This window comes from Rhodnius prolixus, unplaced genomic scaffold (genome assembly GCF_049639745.1).
Source record: "Rhodnius prolixus isolate KJV_2025 unplaced genomic scaffold, Rpr scaffold_9, whole genome shotgun sequence".
NCBI lineage: Eukaryota > Metazoa > Arthropoda > Insecta > Hemiptera > Reduviidae > Rhodnius > Rhodnius prolixus.
Window position 1 is genome coordinate 10,264,773 of NW_027411604.1, and position 19,515 is coordinate 10,284,287.

At 30.2% G+C, this 19,515-nt stretch overlaps 3 protein-coding genes across 13 annotated transcripts in view; 2 read left to right on the forward strand and 1 right to left on the reverse strand.

Annotated features, from left to right (window-relative positions):
• Positions 1-120: 120 nt before the first annotated feature.
• rdgBbeta (cytoplasmic phosphatidylinositol transfer protein 1) lies at positions 121-7,488 on the forward strand. Its single transcript, XM_074128314.1, has 8 exons — positions 121-372; positions 568-716; positions 793-881; positions 1,400-1,407; positions 2,191-2,262; positions 2,338-2,436; positions 2,520-2,675; positions 4,368-7,488. The coding sequence occupies exons 1-8, from the start codon at positions 322-324 to the stop codon at positions 4,590-4,592; spliced, it is 849 nt and encodes a 282-aa protein (XP_073984415.1). The 5' UTR covers positions 121-321; the 3' UTR covers positions 4,593-7,488.
• On the forward strand, positions 6,649-13,544 carry swi2 (Protein singed wings 2). 2 transcript variants are annotated; one of them, XM_074128301.1, is made up of 11 exons: positions 6,649-6,753; positions 6,844-6,877; positions 8,780-8,932; positions 10,019-10,172; positions 10,635-10,794; positions 11,444-11,595; positions 11,919-12,101; positions 12,564-12,722; positions 12,933-13,043; positions 13,121-13,210; positions 13,293-13,544. In XM_074128301.1, the coding sequence occupies exons 2-11, from the start codon at positions 6,846-6,848 to the stop codon at positions 13,470-13,472; spliced, it is 1,374 nt and encodes a 457-aa protein (XP_073984402.1). In that variant the 5' UTR covers positions 6,649-6,753; positions 6,844-6,845; the 3' UTR covers positions 13,473-13,544. The 2 variants fall into 2 exon arrangements, with proteins under 2 accessions (XP_073984402.1, XP_073984403.1); XM_074128302.1 differs by having other exon boundaries at positions 6,737-6,877; positions 13,274-13,544.
• LOC141454250 (uncharacterized) overlaps positions 12,171-19,515 on the reverse strand; it is a 370,074-nt gene continuing 362,729 nt past the window's right edge. For 4 of the 10 annotated variants that reach the window (XM_074128310.1, XM_074128308.1, XM_074128307.1 and 1 more), the window contains exons 5-6: positions 15,542-15,758; positions 14,791-15,118 (exon numbers count right to left, since the gene is read on the reverse strand). In XM_074128310.1, the coding sequence (XP_073984411.1) occupies positions 15,039-15,118; positions 15,542-15,758 (297 nt within the window). In that variant the 3' untranslated portion in view covers positions 14,791-15,038. Of the gene's footprint in view, positions 13,825-14,181; positions 14,724-14,790; positions 15,119-15,191; positions 15,437-15,541; positions 15,759-19,515 lie in introns of those variants that run through there. The other 6 variants (XR_012458593.1, XR_012458592.1, XR_012458591.1 and 3 more) reach the window with 6 other exon arrangements.

A 19,515-nucleotide genomic window follows, 5' to 3' on the forward strand; every position in this document is an offset into this window, starting at 1 on the left:
AAAAAGAGTAAACTTAATATTAGAAAAGTATTTCTGAAGTATCAAAGCATAAATTATTTAATTAACAGAAAGTAACGTCTATAATAATATTACATAATGAATAACATTTATTAGATACGAACTGGCTCATTCAATACAGGCAGCAGAGGGTTTGGAACGATTAATGGTTATATCAGATCAGAGAAAATCGTCTATGGCAACGGCAGGTGTATAAGCCCTTTGACAGAGAAAAACTATTTTTTTATCCATGGTATGATTACGTTCATGTTCGTTAGAAATTGAATGCACTAATTTTTGACAAAAAAGGGTCAACTTTTTATCATGGTTCTAACGAAAGAGTACAGGATATGTATGCCTCTGAGTGTTCAAGAGGTTAGTATAATATTTTATTATTTTAAAACAATATAAACCTACTAATCTTTGCTTTTGATTTGTAAATATATCTTTTGTATTTATTGCTAAATATGAAATCGAAAAGTGACTTCTATTGTTTGTACATCCATTATCTGCGGTTTTTTTTTTTGCTGTTAGCTGTTAATCTGTTTCTTACTGTTGTTATTGTGATAGTACAGGGTAGGTCAGTTGTACATGATTGCCCGACACAGTCTTGAACAGACAGAGTCTGGACAAGGTGTTGAAATAATAGACAACAGAGAGTGTGAGGATCCTAAATATGGCAAAGGGCAGTATACTGAGAAAAGAATACACTTATCTGGGTATTTTTTCTTATAAGCTTTAAAAGTTTTATTATAATTTATTCTGTCATTAAAATCCTTCGTATGTTTAAAATAGAAAATTACCGTATTGGCTGCAGGCGATTTTACCTAGAGTTTTTTATATAACAGAAAAAGCATGGAACTATTACCCTTACACGGTTACGGGTGAGTAACAATTTTATTCTCTTAGGAAATTAGTTTCATGGCAAAGTGTTTGTTATTTATCATGATAAAATATTGCAACCCTTTTTTTATTGTTAGATATGCTTAAGTTCATAAACTTTCAGTATAGTTAGTGTCGTATATTTGTTTGTAGTTCTTGAAGAAGTACTTTTTATTTCTATTATTTAGAACCATGGCAGTGAAGAGTAATATTCTTAGTTAAATCAGAGGTTTATTTATTTTTCCTTTACTTTAACATCACTGTTTAGTAAGCCACGCTTACATTTTAAATCTAAAAAACTAAAAATAAGTTTATTTAGAGTGAATTTATTTCGTTATTTGAAAGCGTCAATTTTTTCAACACTTTTTATTGTTAATGAATGATTTGCAAGTAATAATAATTGCAGCTGCTTGCTGTTGCTGATATACTTGTGAAAGTTCTTTAAGTTGTATTCTACATTATAGAAGTTTATGTTTACTTAGTTTATTTGTTTCATGAATTCTCTTTTCCGATGGTGCAGAATATACAGTAAGTAATCACAGTTATTTTATTGTTTTTTAATTTTAGCTAAAATTACAGTCTTTTCTTGTGGTCTACGGGTTAAATATTGTGGACACGAAGTAAACACAGGACACCGGCAACTTCTTTATTTGATGAAAAATCAATGAAAAAATTTGTTTCACGTAGGAACTGGAAGGGATAACGTTGCAACCTTTTGAACGTTTTAACTAATTTAAAAAGATTTTACAAGACGGAAGGGGAATATTAAATTAGAAGCGTGGATTGTGCGAATTAAAGCGTATTTGCTTTAGATCAGTAGTTTAAGTAATTAACGGTAAGAGCTTTTTTTATTGTGTAATGATTGCCTTTTTAGCTCACTTAACTTTCCACTATTATTGCAAATTTTGATATTAAGCCCTTACCGGTACCTTTTCAAATACCGAAAATGGGGTTTTAGAAAGTACCATTATTAGCTTGTGTATGGTGAGTGAACAAAATATTTACCAAAAATTGCTGGAAGCTTAAATTTATGCTGTATTTGAATACCTTCACGGGAACTACAATAATTTGGAGATCTAAATCACAAACGGAGGTTCCACTTGAATATTTTTAGGTTCTCTCTCTCTCTCTCTCTCTCGTTTGTACTTAATTTGTGTGTATCGTGTCACATCCAGAGATGTTCTTCATTCTGAGTTTGACAAACTTCTGCTGAACGGAAAAATTTAAGAGCCGTTCGCTATCTAAGAACTTGAAGCATAACTTTTAATCTTCTTCATTATAATAATTCTTTGGTTTTAATTTATTTCCTAGTGTTCATTCATGCCAAAATTCAGCATAACAATTCAAACAGCATTTGAAAATAATTGTGGGACAAATGAGAATGTAAGTATAAATTTAATAATTTTGTGATTATTAAAGCTATCTCTATAATTTTAATGTTTTTTTAAAAATTTTTAGTGTTTAAATTTAAGTGAAGAAGTATTGAAAGAACGAACAGTTGACTATATAGATATTGTTTACGATGAAATAAGTCCTAAACATTACAAAGAAGAAGAGGTACAGAGACTTGATTTAAAGCTTGCATTTTATTTGTAAAATTTTCTAGTTATTATGTTATTTTATTTTATTTATTTTTCCAGGATTTGAAATATTTTAAATCTAAAGTAACAGGCAGAGGTCCGTTAACTGAAGAATGGCGGTCTACGACTACACCAATAATGTGTTCCTACAAAGTTGTGCAAGCATCTTTTGAAGTGTGGGGACTGCAGACAAAAGCTGAAGAACTTATTCACCAGGTAAATCATTTTATATTAAACAAAAATTAAGTAATTGTTTAGTAAGTTTGCCTTGAATTAACCGTCATTTCTGAAGCAACAACCTTCAAGAAATTAGATATCTACAAAGCAACGATTTATAAAATCACTTACTTTCAGGCATTATTAGCATTGTTCGGTAAGATGGCCAATATTTATGGTATCCAATTGGTTCAGACTGGAAAAAACTGGTCTGTTGGTAGCAACAGTTTGTTTACATGGTTTGAACATAGGAGCACTGGGGTATCTTGGACAAGATCACTGGTATTTATTAGAGCTGTTATTTATTAGAGAAGTGGTGGGTAAATTGGAAGCAGGTTGGAATATCTTTAGAGAGTGCGGTAAAGCTTTGATCAAGTTCTTAAGCAAGCCTTGCCAAAGCTTTAAATTTAAGCGACAACATAGGAGGAGCAACATAAAGCTCTTTGGATACCTGGACATGCTGCGATAGAGACAATAAATAAGCTGTTGGCTAGAGTGGCATTTTAGACACCTTACTGCGGTCCTAAACCAGCAATCGTTCAGCTGTCTCCAGACTAAAATATTTAGCAAAATAATCTGGCCTTAAAAAAGAAGAAGTTGTTTATTTTGCAGAGAAGAATATTTTTAAAGGGTGGCTATGCTGAATGAGCATTTTGTATGCCCTTCTATAAGCGGTCGGTTCTGATTGCAAAAATTGAGATGATGGGATTAGGAAAAGATGTAATGTTTTGAGAATAGCGTGCCCGGTTTGCCATATTTTATTTAGTAATTGGGAGAGCCGTTTTCTCAAGAATGCTTGGGGGATTTGGAGAGCTCAGTGATGACCTGTTATATTACAGAAAAAGCGAGAGTTCACTTCTGGGAAAGGATCCTAAAGATATATTTGGGAGATCGCTTTATAAGTAAAAATAAATTTATCTACAAAATCATTGTAAACTCGTCTCTGAAGTTGGAAAAACCCATAACTGGTCAGAATGAAGGAAAAAAGTATTCTACGTCAGATGAAATGATTTTCATTCGTACTGTAGATACAGATATACGTTCAATTAATAAGAAATCTGTATTAACAATACCTAAGAAGAGTAAAAGCTTATTTGACGTCTGACAAACGGTTTAGCCAGTATATTTTGGAAAGGTTTTGTTTAAAGTTACATAACGTAATCAATCTAATTAACTTCTAAGTTGATTAGATTCTAATTAGCTAAATGATCTGTTCAAACTAGCTGGGCAAAATCAGTTTAAAAATTTTTTGAAGGCAATACTTTTAGCTGCTACCTTATTTGAGCGACTAATAAGCAGTATTTTATATCATGAATTGGCCAAAATATTCATGAAGGCTTACGTTTAAATCTGTACATGCAGATGATAAAATTTTGTAGAATTTAATCTTATGGTAATTAAGAATTTATTGTCATATTTCTTAAATATTTGTGTTGAGTAAGAAGTTTCGAGGTAAGTGCTTCCTGTAAATTAATAACTAACGCAAATTTTATTTAAATTTTCAGTTTTTGTGATAAATTAAACTTCTTTTTTTCTCAGTTTTTGTACTTTAATAATTAATCAGGAAACTGTGCTCCCATTACTTATCATTTACTTCGATTTAGCTAATTAATACAAACTTTATCAAATTACAGATGAATAGAATAATAAAAAGTAATAAAATTTGGTTTTTTTTTCTGTTTCTATGTGAAGTCAATTAGAGACATACTAACACTTGGACATAGGCAAGCATTCGCATGGATCGATGAATGGTATGATATGAGTATTGAACAAGTTAGGGAATACGAAATGAAAGTACATGCAGAGACGAATACAAGATTAGCGCCAACTGAAGGCATCCTATCGTCCCCACCTAAGTCGCCAACACTTTCAATATCTTCTAGTCCTTCATCGAAATCCTGGTTTGATTGGGGCTAAACTACTTAGAATAAAGATTTAACCAAAATAAAAGCTCATGAAGGCAAAAACAAAACTAAAAATTAGTAATTGTTAATAAATAGATTTCATATTTATATTTGATTTAGGTGAATAATTATTTAAAAAAAAAAAAAACTAAATCAATAATTTTTTAACGTATATACACAAGTTTTCTTTTATTCAGTTTATTTTAAAAAAATAAGTTTTTATTTTGTTAGTTACCTATTTAAAATAGTTTGTATTTTTATATGTACGTACATTCCCATCTAAATGTAAATTTTGGAACAAATTTTTTGTTGTTAGTGTTTGATGTAATTCACAACATAGTCTACATTCAATTTAATCCTATTGTAATCTTTCTCACTGTTTTCATGTAAGAATCTAAAGATAGATTTCTTTTGATATTTATTATTATCGTTAAATGCTGAAAGAGCTCAGACCATTAATTTTAATGGTTAATTTAATAAATAATTTAATTTCATATTTAATTATTTCTTTGATTTCGTACTTAATGATGTTTTACGGACGATTGCCAGTATTAAGTTTTTTTACATCTGGAGTGTTGTGCTCCATCTGTCAGTGTACAGATTTACTAACTATAACCGTCAATTTAATGATTATTAAACAAAAAATAATCTCTTAAATTATTTCTGTAAAAGTTTTAAACATAACAGCACTGCATCATTTCGTGCTATATCAGTATAAGTAATGTTTTCTCATGTATATTTTAATCATCTAAGACTTTCTGAACATTCTTGGTTTTTTACTCTTTTTCAATGTAACTTGTAGTAATGTTTTTAGCCCATCTTAATTTACTAATTGAACAGTAGAAGCTGTTGCCCTTTTCAGTAGTTCACTTCCCGGATCCGGTGTTGTATCAAACGTTAAAGCCATGAACCTTTCCCTTAATAAGGGTACATTTGAATAAGTGTTTTCTTTAGTGTCGTTGCACTATCACACACATTGCATAGCACATAAAGGAATGTTTCCTGTATGCCATTATCTCTATTTTTACTCTTCCTCTCCCAAACAAACCTTGATTGCCCTATGTATGTACATTGTACATTTCACTACTGAGATCACGAAACTAAACATTAACTTCAAATGAATTTCAAACTGGTTCCATCGAAGAATCTGTAAAATTAGGTTCTCTTATTACTCACTTATTCAAATGAATCCATATTAAGGGAAGTGTACATCGTTAATCTTTGATACAACACTGGATTCGGGAACTGGATCACAGAAAAGGACAACAGCTTCTACTGGTCAATTAGTAAATTATGATGGGTAGTAGACCTTCGGGACATAAGACATATAGGACTCATTCTCTTTTTTACAGGCCTTAGTTCTTACTTTATGCCACGAGTGAATTTAATTTTAGCTTAAGAACATGCAGTTCGTTTTTATTAATTGTTTTAGAGCATTGAAGGTTACTTTAATTGTGGCTTTTTTTTTTGCTTCTTAAGACTCCTTATGGTTATTTTTCGATGTGAGAAAATTTCTGGGTACGAGTCTTTTGTCGTAGAACTAACATTACTGCCCAGAAAAGCTTACGCAACCAAATTGTATTCAGTTCTACTCGCCATAAGGATCCTTTATCAAGTTCCTTTTACACTGTACTAAAAGTAAAAAATTATAGATTTGCTTTTTTCGTAATTTAAATTTATTTAAATTAAATTTATTTATTCATCTGTAGATTAAACGTATATTACGACTAAATCTGATCTTATCAGGGTAATTAAGTAAGCTTTTGTCTATTTGGATTGGATTTGTTAGTTACTATAAAAAAAAGAAAAAAACCTACAATAATCTCTGTCTCGGCTATTAGCGTCAAGCTCATGTCTATTTCAAATTTTGATTAAAGTACGCAGTGTTCTTAGTTTCTGACTTAAATTAAAGTAAAAAAAACTTGTTTATATTTAGTGTTAATCTAAACTCCAGTATACATTTAATACAGCTGGAGGAGGGAGTAACGTTCAACAAACATTTTATAAAAAGATAAAGGATAATAAACTGTTGTATGCAAAAATTTGTAATCTATTTTTAGGAAGGGAGGGCGCGAATGAATAATTTTTTTTAATCATTTTCATGAGATTGTATTCGCAGAGTGGATTATGGTGATGCAGAGATCTTAAACGTTTACCTAATATCTAATATATAGGTATATACATATATATATACACACATTAAAAAAACAAAAAAAAATTATGCAGTGTTAAAATCATCTTTGTTATCACCTTTTTGTGTTTAGTGATGTGGATCTACATTCACTTCGTATTCTATTTGTAAGTTGAATATCAATAATTTTAATGAATCTATTAAATAATTTAAAAGTGATTTATTTATATGTCTTTGTATAGAATTACTTTTTTAAAGAGCAGTTCCCTATAAATATTTAGAAAGATTTTTTTTTTTTAATTTAACAAGAAAATCTTCGATATCTTCAAAAAATCATTTCGCTTCTTAAGCAAGATATATATGTTTAAAAAATTGAAGCATCTTAAGTAAAGATGGAGTAATAAGTTAGAATTTAAACATTGGGGACAAAGTGTGTTGCGATAACGTAAAAATTAATCAAAGCTGTAGAAGTCTCCTTTATGAAGTTAGTGCCAGCTGTGTAAATTTAGTATTTGATTTTTATCGAACAAACTGTGTTTTAGTTTTATCAATATTGAAGTACCCTTCCCCAATGTTGGGATGATTGTAGAACAATGTTTTTACGATAAAGTACTTAAGTAAATATTACTTGAATGGATTAGGTACTTCAATACATTTTAGGCAACTAACAATCATGATTGAATCGACCAAATGAAGAGATTTTGTTCCTTGTTACAAATTATAAAATATAGAGCTTTTTTGTATTTTCGAAAAATAAATTTGATGGGTTTCTTTTTTACCTAGACTTGCATTCGAAATACGCAGCATTTACATGTAAGTAACTCTGTTAGCCATCAGGTAGTTTAAACTTGAGCTCTCCTTGAGATTTGTGTGTGTGTTTTTACAAAATGTGGTAGCAAGGAGTCATTATTTTATCTTGCAGTTCGGCATTTTAACTCAATATCCGTATTAATGAGAGTGATTATAATACGATGATATGCTGTCCGTGTCGGTTTTGCAAAATCATAGTTGACATAAAACTTGCTGAAAATAATTTTATATAAACAAGAATAATGATGTAATAATGCTATTAGTAAGTAAAGATATTTCAAAGAATGGAAGTCTGTTGTTCAAGAAAATATGCAAATAGTGTTCTCTGTCGGATATCCCAGTCAAAAAGAATATCGAATTTGTGCCCCTCTTTCTACAGATTTTATAACGTTCTACCTTAAAAGGATTGTTCACATCCTTCTGACAAAACTTGACATTTCAGCTTTGCGACAGCGATTTCTATCTTAATTCACATTCCTCTTTCTAATAATAATAGTGATATTCTCCTTATTTGCCCCAGGATCTCAACAAGATAAGTAGAAAGTTCTTCTACAAACATAACCAAATTCATCTAAAGATCTTTCTGCATTAATTCTGAAGTATTTTTTATACTTTCAAGCCAGTTCATACTCAGGGGTGGTCTTCAAGTCACTTATTCCTTGTGAATATGGAATAGATTTTTTAAAACTTGAGAATGATAGGATTATTGTGAATTTCAGTGAAACCCAAAATTTAAATATCTGTAATTGTTACAAGAAATATGGTAAGCGAAACTTTCGTTGAAATAAAAATTTGTTACTATTATTTTTTTCAAATTCTGTAAAGATTTATGAAATTATTTATTTTGTTGACTACCGGATAGTTTTAATAGAGCAAATTATATGCCGTTCCAACTTCTTTGATCTCTTTAAAAGATAGAATAAGAGGAAGTTGGGCCACAACAGGAAAATATATAATAAATTTTTTAAAGGAAAAACGAAAACATATGTATCTGCAATCACTCGTAATGTATCTTATTTAGATGAATTTTCATTAAATATTCTTTAATTAGGTGGCGATGATGTGTACAAGAAGCGGATGATTAACATTATCTCTTAAAATAATCTCAGGAATTAGTTTTATGGACTTTCATGTATCGCAAAAAGACCGAATAATGTTTATTGGTTACTTCAATATGAATATACGAATTCTTTTAGTTAAATAAAAATGTGAATTATTAGTGAAGTAAGATGATTTTAATTTGATTCTAATTTTCTTAGGTTGTTTGGAGCAAGCTATATACGCTTGACATTTGGAGGATTTTGTAGTTCACTGAAAAGTACCCATCCCAGATGCGAGTCAAAATTTGTTGAAAGCACACAAGAAAAACTAGTATGTAATGGAGGAATGCTAAAGAAATATCAGAGTAATAGGTAAAAGAGGAAAGTTTCTTGATTTTCTAGTTATCTATCAAATACTAACTTACTATACATCTAGTAAAAACTTGAAGGTAGCATTCTTTCATTTTATACTTTTTGTTCAGCGAACTCTTGTTTAGTTAGAGTCAAAATAATGTTCTTTAACATAAAGGTTGTTAAACGTGTTTATTCTTTATCTGAAGGTAATTATATTCATTATATAATTCAGAGAATTTAGACGAGACAGGAAATTTTCAACCCTTTCTTCTTCAATTACTCAAAATTTTATGGTCTTTTAATTCCTTTGCAATTATTTGTTCACTTTATTTGTCTTTACTTCAGAATTCTTCATAACCAGGTAGCTTTACTAAAAGCATTATCAAATGCGATATATTTACATATTTGCAGGATTTTTTATATTTCTTGATTCTGTTGTATTACAACTATTAATTCCTCATTTACTCAATAATAATTTTAACATATTGCTTTTAAAATAATTAATATATTAACAAAAATAAGTAAATAACATCATTCATTATGAACATTTACTTAAATATTCTTTGTAAATATGTTCGATACTTTAATTACTCAAAATTTTATGGTTTAAAAAAAAAATCAATCTAAAAGAAACAATTCCAAACATCTTTGTAGAAAGAAAACAATTTCTTTGCAGAAAAATGTATATTGTCAGTCAATTTTTTACAGTTCATTATAACGATCACAAAGTACAGTTTAGTGCGCATTGTTAAGAACAATAGAACTTTAAATATGAATGTCTGCTAACTAATCTTATGGATTTCGACAAATAGTTTTAAGAGTTACCATTTTCCGAGAGCAGCCTTCAAAACATTTTGATGATTACCTTTTTCCTGAATGTCTCCTTCAAATTACAGTTTCTCTTACATTGAAAAACTATTATAGCTCAATAACAATGAATATTGAAGAATAATGTTGCCCTTATTTCATCATTCAAGAAAGTGATTAAACTTCAGAATCTTTGGTTTGAGCTTTATAAAATCTAATAGCTAAACTTATATTTTAATTATGTTAAATTAAATTTTGATGTGAATATCTAATGAAAGAATATAATTATGTTTGCAGCCGAGAATTGTGGGGTTTAGTATTATGTCACTTACAAGGACCGAATTTCAACCCAACTGTACTTTCCCATTTTCCACAGTTGCATAAGTTTGTACTTATAAATTCCAATATTACACATTTTGCTTCACCATTCCCACATTTACATTCACTTCAGGTTAGCATTAAAATACTTTTCTAATTACTTACGTATTTCAAATAAATTTTGAAGCGAAAATTTTTTATGTAGTTTCAAATAAAACTGGTCCGCATTAGTTGAACGTGTCGATTGCTGCTGACACAAACTTTGATTTACACAATTAACTTGTTTCTCTAGTCTAATCAGGTAGCCTTCGACAAATTTGAAAAAGCAACTTATCATTCGGTCTGTTTTCATATTAAGAAAATATTAGGGGATTCGCTGTTAATTGACTGCTGTACTCTCACATTTGCCGAACGTTTGCTCGTAATTGATTTAAGGAGATACCAAAAATTTATGTCAAATTGTGATTATTGATTTAATTTACCTTATTTAGCTTTTTAAAGCAGCATTTTGTCCTAAGTTAGAGTATAAATTGATTAGCTTTTTCTTTTAATATCCTTTAAAAATGAAATTTGCAAATTATTTTTATGTTAGTAGGTCCTGAATTTAACAAGATTACAACTTCGTTCTCTAGAAGTAAACACATTTGGTGGATTGAATGGATTGAAAATTCTGGATCTAAGTTTTAATAAACTGGCACATTTTGGACGTTACCTAGTGGAATTCTTACCAAATTTGCAACAACTACATTTGAAAGGTATTTATGATGTATTATTTACTTATTTTTTTGAAATTAATAAAATAATTACTTAAAAATAATTAACTTCAAATAATTAAATCCTACCTAATTATATTTGGAGGTATAGTGCCCTGTGACCTACCGCTGCTCCCATGTCGGTGCAACTAGATCACTCAACCTACAGCTGTCCCTCCAAATAAAGTTTTATGCGTAATCTTAAAATCTGGAAGGATTGTAGGGAGGATATATTCTAATCCTGGTAACTTACCCAGGTGTCCAAATCTCCTTTGAACGATGGTACCACAAACCGTCAGAAGATTTATTGAAATTTCAGTCAGTTCGATTTCAGTCCTAGAAGGTCACTCCAGAACTGTGACTTCAATTTACCTTGCCCAGGTTATTGAGTTTACCTACGTATTCCCAAACCGATTTTGAACTGATATCATATGAACCACGCACTTTCATGACAACTTAGCTTCATTAAACCTGTCAAAATTTTGTTTATTCCAGATTAGTGGGTTGGCTAAAAAAGATATATTTTAAACGTAAAACATTTCATTTGTTGGCCAAAATGTAAAAACATTGGCCAGTATTTAAAAAATGATTTTTGTATATTTCTGGATAAAAAATAAACTATAATGCATTGCAATATCCCTCTGTTTTGTAGGCATTTATTGGAAATGTGATAATAAATTAAGATGGTTAACTAGTAAAAAAAATAATTCACTCGGAAGGAAAGTAGTTGATTCTACATACATGATATGCGGACGAGAACTGTATCCTGGCAAACCTGTACTTTCTATCATGACATTTCTTGATGTAAGTTTCTATTTCAACTTCCGCAAATTACCTCAGAAGCAGGGAATAACATACTCTTTTGGACAGTTTTTATCCTTATTGGCTTTGCTTTCTATATTCGTCTCAAACCTAGAAGATGTTTTGAGTTTTATTTCAAGTTTTTTGTTTTAAATAGTGAAAAATATGCTTTTGTGTAAGTCAAAATACTTTCAAAATCCATTTCATTTTAAAATGCTAATGCAGAAAACTTGATGGATTTAACTTATTGATTTTTAAAGGTACAATAAGTCTCAAATACAAGAATATGTAATGTATTAAACATAAAACGCACTTTTTATTTCCAGAATTTAGAGAACGACTGTCGCAAGTTGGATTTATGTCAGTGCACATTGGATAACGTAGTGTGGTCACCAGAAAGAGAATATCTTATTCCATTGATAACGGTAAATTGTGCAAAATTAGGTCTTAAAACAATGCCTAAAACGCTACCTACAAACATTACTACACTGATACTTTCTGGTAATGAGGTACGTTGTATCAAATATCTGAACATTCAAAACTATACTTTGTTTTTTGCTCGAAACTATATATATACATGTAACTCACTTATTTTTCATTTATATTCTTACATACTCTCCAACTCCTCATAAAAGAGTATTGAAATCGTTTTGAAAAAGATTTATATTTTGAGGTTCACAAGAAATGTCCGTTTTGATGTCCTCTGAGTAAGAAAGAGTGGTTATTAAAATTGATGTTAAGTATTAAATATTTAAGCAAAATATAAAATTTAACGAAAATCTGGCAGGTTGGAAGTGCCAAATTCCAGAATAGATTTTTTTTGTTATTAACCTTTTTTTTCGATTAAAGGTTTCAATGTGACATATAGGTGTATAATGCGTATTGAACATTATTTCGGTTCAGATTTTAATTTTCAATAAAATTTAATCGTATTATTGCGGTAAGAAAAAGTAATGTGAGTTTATCAACAGATTTCAGATTTAACTCCTTTGACGTCTAATCCAGTATATTTGGGAGTTTCTGATGTCTATTTGGATGATAATGACATAGCTGATGTTGACATGCTGGAAGCTGCTGATTGGCTTTATAACTTCAGAGTTCTCAGTCTAAAATATAATAAAATTAGTACGGTAGGTTTAAATTTACTTTATTAAAGATTTGTATCTTTCATCTTTTTTTTAAGTAAAGTAATGCTATTTTTTCAGGCTGGCTTTACGTTTTATTTTTAGAAAAACAACTTTCAAGTGTTTTTCTATGTATCATTTAGTTCGGATTTTTATCTGTACAACTAATATGATAATTATTTTAATTATAATATAAAATGCACTTTGTGCTTCCAGTTACCAAGCTATGCATTCGACAATGCATTCCAAAGGAATACTCATGTTGTTAACGTATTCTTTGGCAACAATCCCTGGGTCTGTGATTGCCACTTTACACCGGGTTTTAAGGTATTTTAAGTGATACTGAAACCAAACACTTTTTAATTACGTGTAAAATATAATTATCAGTTGAATATTTTTTGAAGGAATTACTGTTGAAGTATAACGTATTAATAAAAGATATAGCAGATATTCGTTGTACTCCAAAAGAAAATGATGAAAACTCGCAGAAAATGGTGAGAAAACTGAAATTATAATAATGTTTTTAATGTTATTTTGTTATAAAAACAATGAAGTAGATTAACTTCTGTTTCGCAGATAATTGAACTCCAACTCACAACAATTTGCCGTGAACCTCAAACAATTCTTTCTCCAATTGATACTTTAAATGTAATTCTCGCTTTATGTATTATATTTACTTTATCAAAATTGATTTACGATTATTATGTATTTAAAACGAGTGGTAGACTTCCTTGGATTGTGAAAATTCTTCCTTAATTTATAGTTACCATTTTTGTTTGTAAGATTCTGAAAATCAATAAAATAAGTTTATTAATTTAAATTTTTTAATTGGTAAGACAATTTTTTTTTCGTCACCTTTAATGATGAAGCGGTTTTGTAGTTGTTTTCCTAGATTTTCCCGGAAATAGCTTCAAAACTTTTCTGTCTGCTTCATAATAATTTATCTCTTTGAAAATATGTGAATCTACTCTGAACGATCACCGCGTTCCGAAAAGACCAAAGGGAAGGCTTAGAATGTTTCTGGATGTGGAGGATAATTAAAAAAACTGGTGCATCTAACCGTGGCAAAATAAAGTGAGCGTCAGATATGAAAAAACTCTTTGAGGTCCTGGAAAAGAAAAATATGTAAGAAGGGCTAGATTGGGACGGTTTTAGAATGTGGAGGACAGCTGAATAAGTTAGGCATTAAGTAAAGATAAACGAAAGCAAGGTATAATAGATACGCTTGACAACCTCTTCTTCACGTAAAGGAACAAAAGAAAGGAAATTTAAGTGATTTTGCAATTTTACTGCACAGTAAGAAATGAAACTATCTTTAACAAAACCTCAGATTATCTAATCTCATCTAAAATTTGAAACTGAAATTGAACCATTTCTCCACAATCTCGAATAATGATGAGACGGTAGGTAATATTTACGATTGCTACTCGGATTATTTACTTTAAATTAATAGGTATACCCTTCCTTTTTTCAATATTTATTGCAATAGTTCTATTTAATTTAGTTATATGAACAATACATAAAAAAGAATGACCGACATAATATTCTGAGGATTGCTTTAGTTAACACACGATCACTTAATTACATATAACTAATTTTCATTTCGTTTTCTTTTAGTTTCTATTTAAGCACATTTTCCCAAAATAAAACACTTAAAAGTTTTAAAAATCCAAACGACTTTTTTTTACATTTCTTACTAAGTAATAATAATAATTTTTAACTAATTATTACATTATTTTGATTTCAAAACATTGTAATCATTAATAACTTTTAAAACAATCTTTTTTGTAAATCTTTGAAAGATTTGACGATAATACATAATTTTTTTAAATTTTAATAATAATGATGAGCCACGACTTACATTTTCAATGAGGTATATAAATTTAATTATTTAGTTAACAGTCTATTAACGAACAAATATTTTTTTTTTTTTAAGATTTTAACTTAACATCCTTTAACACAAGAAATTATTCTCTTCTTTTTCTTATTTTAATAAAATTTTTAGAACTGCAATATAATTATTTACACTTTATCATTTATTTACATAAATACAAATTTATTTCATAAATTAAAATGATTGTTATTTTTGTATCAATTAATGTATATTTAAAACATTTTCTCCTCTTTATAATGAAAGAATTCTTATTTTTTTCTTTATTATTTTAAAATAATAAAGTAATCAATATTATTCGGTTTTCTTATTAATTTCGTATACATTAATTAGATTACTTTTTTTTTTTAATTTTATTTACAACTTATTAATAAATATATTTACACAATTTTATTCCTTTTTCTTTATTTTTTTTTAAATACCTCAATTAGTTATCTTGGAGAGACTTCTGTGAGCAAAATTATTAAAATTAGGGGCAATGATGTCTTCATATTCATACCAGAATTCACTTCTGAAACAAACGTTTAAATGTTTTTAATTAGCACATTCAAATTATTATTATTTTAATTGAAAATGCATATTACTTCAGTTGAATTTAGAAAGGTCACCCTCTTTGGGCGTACAAATATTTTCGTTGTTCAATATAGTAATATCTACTAAAATATTTGGGTTCTTTAGTTGATAATAAATACACCACTTCTCTGCGTCGTTTCAGAAATATATATTTGAATTTATAATCGAGGCAGCTCTTTATATTTGGTCAACAAAAGTCCAATCCCATGCTAGCAGGATCCACAATGTCTTGGAAAGAAATGATACAACGAGGATGCTTGTAATATAAAAATAAAGGCATTGCGTTTTATTGAACAATAAATAATATACAATTAAAGAAAATGTACTTAAATTTTAATTACAATTTCCAATACTTATTTACCATTTGTATGCGCAGGAGGAGTTGGCCCCATAACATGTGCCAATTGGGGTATATCCTCTTGTAGATCAATTTCAGCACTCTGTCGATATAGAGTAAACTGTGTAGCAAGACATCGTAAACGTAATTTACCATCTCTGAATAAGCTGGATCTTGCCTCAAATTCTACTTCAGACATGCCAGGAACTTCAACGACTATAGTGCCTACCCATTCTTTAACCTTAACAAAAAAAAAGAAATATTTTTAAACACTGGTTGTCACATTGTTGTATTTATATTTAATTAAAACCCTCATGACGTATCTTGGTATCTCTCTACAGATATCCAGGCTATTCTTTTAAAAGATCAGTTACTTCCTTTAGCCGGTTAAGTATAGAAACTAATAACCTATCCCTTCTAGGAAAAAAAACTTTAGAACCGGCTCATAACAAATTATAGCTCATAGCACGTGTTTACTCATAACTTTAAGGGAAAGAAGAACCTTAGCTTAAGCACTGAAGCCTCTACCGGGCGAAGATCTTGAATTTAAGTCCTCACAACCCAAACTTTTCCAATTAAGATTGATAGTGGTTTCTTCTTCCATCATAAAACTTCTACAAAAAAGAGTCTGACAAATCTCGAAGAATAGTCAGATGCCTTTAAACGACTATGTTTAGATTTAACACCATAAGGGGGAAAGTAGACTAGCCACTTCTTAGAGACCTTAGCGTCCCTGCGAGTATTTCAGTCTAACAACATGAACAACATTTACACTGGCATCCAGACAGATGGAAACCAAATGGAAAACTCCGGCTTATTATAACCCATAAAGTTTTAAACACTTTACAGAAGTCCACTAAACAAAAAACCTGCACTCTATAGAGCTAAAAGAATATGCATGCACTCCCTTTTTACAATCTTCACTTCTACAAAATATTAATTAAATGACAATATTTATAGAAATAGATGGCGGAAAATTAAATTTTCTAAGGTGTTATTAATAGGGGTGGGGTCAATTTCCTGAAGAAGTGTTTCACAATAGAGAGATAGACATTCAGGTATACGTAATAATAACACGTCAAAAAAATTGCTGAAACAATTTTTAAGAAAAGCTGAAAAATTGTTTATGTAATAATTTCATAACATACAGTAACTACAGTAATTATTCAAAGAACAGATATTACCTTTTTATTAAAACTGACCGGTAGGACAGTTGTATAAGGGTTGACCATCAAAAACTGCACGAAAAAGCGTAACGTTGAAAAACACCCAACTTTGACAATTTTTTTCTCTTTTTCTATAAAAGATAAAATTCCCAAATTTTCTTTAAATTATAGGGCAAACCCTCCTTTATAACTATAATTGTTTTGCAACAACCCAGATCTAATAGGTTTCGAGAAAAAAGTTGCTGAAAATGAGCAAAAACCGCTTTTTCAAAAAATGTTCTTGTTCTTGTTCTTCTTCTTGTTACCTTTTTTGTAAACAACGTAGCGCCTAAACGCGTGAACCGATATTCATGAATGAGATGTCATTCGATTCGGAATTTTATGTAGATGTGCCTTTTGGGGGTCTCGACGCTGTACATCGAATGGGAAAGGAGTTAGCCCCCTTTATGTAAGGCCCCCTCCAAAATTATTATTACTAATTACTCTGTAAATCTTGGCCCGATTTTGATAAAATTTGGTAGGATGATAGGGTTAGGGCTCCCCTACGTAACATTAAAGCGGCGATCAGCTCTTACACTTGTTAAGGGGAAGTATAGCAATCGTTGCAAATTATCGACACGTGAACCGATTTTCATGAATGAAGGGTCATTCGAATCGAAATTTTGTACAGATTTGCACTTTAAAAGTCTCGACGCCGTGCCTCATAAGGAGGGGAGTTTGCCCCACCCAAATAAGGCCCTTTCTAAAACTATTATTACCAATATTTCTATAACGCTTAGTCCGATTTTGATAAAATTCAGCTCGAATAAGTGGTTAAAGCTCCTCTACGTGGCTGTGAAGTGCCATCTTGCTCTTACACCTATTAAGAGGACGTACTGCAATCGTTTAAATTATCAATGAGTGAACCGATTTAAATCAATGAATTGTCGTTCGATTAAAAAATCTTTCCTCTTTGCCTTTTAGGGAGAAGTACTGCAATCGTAGTTTATTTTTCTTACTCCTCCTAAAAGGAAGTACTGAAATCGCAGTTTAATTTTGCTATTTACGTACAAATACCTTCCTATTTTATTCAAAACGCTTTTTCAATTTCAAAAATGATAGAATTGCTTATTCCAAATTTTAAAAAAATCTGTAAAGAAGATATGTAACTTTGTAAAATAGACAAAAAGGAAAATCTATCCAAAAGGTACAAAAATCTCCTTAACAAAAACTTACATTTTAAACTGTAAGTTTTTGTTAAGGTTTATGTATATATTGCATCCTTTACAAAAATAATATATACATACTACAATGTGTTGATTGCGCACAATGTGGCCCTAAGCGCCACACCCACTTGGACGTAATGAAAGACTTCAGCTGTTGTTCGAACTCTCCAAGACTAAAGCCAGACTTGGTTAGACAGGTGGAGAAAGTAAGGCCATCGCCGTTTTAGTGGCTTGGTAGGTTGTCTGGACGGCAAGCAGGAAAAAAGAGTTAAGTCAGCCCGGATTAGGAGGCTAGATGGATAAAGTAAGGAAACGAATTCAGAAATAATAGGTATGTTGTGGTCTATATGGCGGATGCCATCAGAAACACGGAAAGTAGCACTGACGATTCGTCTGAGATTGGACTGGAAGGTCTGTATTTTATTGGAGTTTGGCGGATCCTCACAATTCCACATTAATCGTAATAGTGCTGAAGCGTGTACATTGCGGCCAAGTACGGTTCGGCTAATTCTTTTTAAATGACAATATCATGACAAGTTGTGTGGGTTTCAAGTAGGTTTTCCATCCAAAAAGAACCCCAAATAGCAGAATTGATTGGATGATGGTATGTCCTGGTTATTTATCAGGAAGTCGGGCAAAATAATATATATGTTAAACATGCAAGAAGTTTTAGTTTTCGATGCATAGTATATAAATTTCTTATGTACAAAAATAGTTCTTCACCAGTTAAATTTATATTAAGTTTTACTAAAGTAGCATTCTCACAATATAATTATTAATTTATTCATTTACAAAGCTTCCACTCTGTACTATATTTACATATTAAACCTATAAAGGTCTTTTACAAAAGGAATTGTGAAGTTGTCTATTAAAATTGACTGACTGCAGATGTAAAAGAACGTATTAAAAAGTTAACGTTCGTATTAAAAAGTTCATTTTAAATCAGACTAGTCATGCTGAGACCGTTTTATAAGAATATTCTAAAATTTCATCTGTTCAGACAGTAGTTAATTTAGAAGCATTGCATTTCACTCTAACGGAATTTAATCTAATGTTAATAACTTCAAACTGAGATGCAATATGTAGTTTTTCGAAAGAATTTGAGAAAACAAATAATCTACTTATTCCAGAAGTACTTAAGTGTTTTTCTAGTATTAAACGGCATTTTTACTTTTGCTTACTACTAATAAGAAAAGTGTTGCGATCGGAATGAATTGACTTCAATTTATATAAACTAATACTTCTCGACCCTCAATCATTTACCTGCAGATTTTTATTTTTCTTCATATTCAAGGAATGAGTTAAATGAAAGTAGAAAGCAATTTTCTATGAGAGAGATCAGGGACTTTCAAGAGCAGCATACTGGGTTGTAATCTGAGGTAGCATTAAGGAGGGCATGTGGATTCTTTCTTTTGCCAGGTAGGTTATGGAATCCCGGTACTTCAGTCATGATTTTGACGATGATTTGTATAAATGGCTGGGAAAATTTTAAATATTCCTTTGGGACAGGTTAAAAAGATAAGAATCATAAAAAGCTGGTGATCATCTAAGGATTAAGAAACAATGTTAACTAAACTACTAGTTAACCAGAATAAGGATTTTGTGGAAGAAGAAAATTAAGAACCTA

Coding starts and splice junctions, on each gene's coding strand:
- rdgBbeta (XM_074128314.1), top strand. CDS start 322: ATGGTTCTAACGAAAGAGTACAGGATATGTATGCCTCTGAGTGTTCAA. Junction 2,437..2,519: donor AACATTACAAAGAAGAAGAG/GTACAGAGACTT, acceptor TTATTTTTCCAG/GATTTGAAATATTTTAAATC. Junction 2,676..4,367: donor CTGAAGAACTTATTCACCAG/GTAAATCATTTT, acceptor TTCTATGTGAAG/TCAATTAGAGACATACTAAC.
- swi2 (XM_074128301.1), top strand. CDS start 6,846: ATGTGGATCTACATTCACTTCGTATTCTATTT. Junction 6,878..8,779: donor ATTCACTTCGTATTCTATTT/GTAAGTTGAATA, acceptor TAATTTTCTTAG/GTTGTTTGGAGCAAGCTATA. Junction 13,211..13,292: donor ATGAAAACTCGCAGAAAATG/GTGAGAAAACTG, acceptor TCTGTTTCGCAG/ATAATTGAACTCCAACTCAC.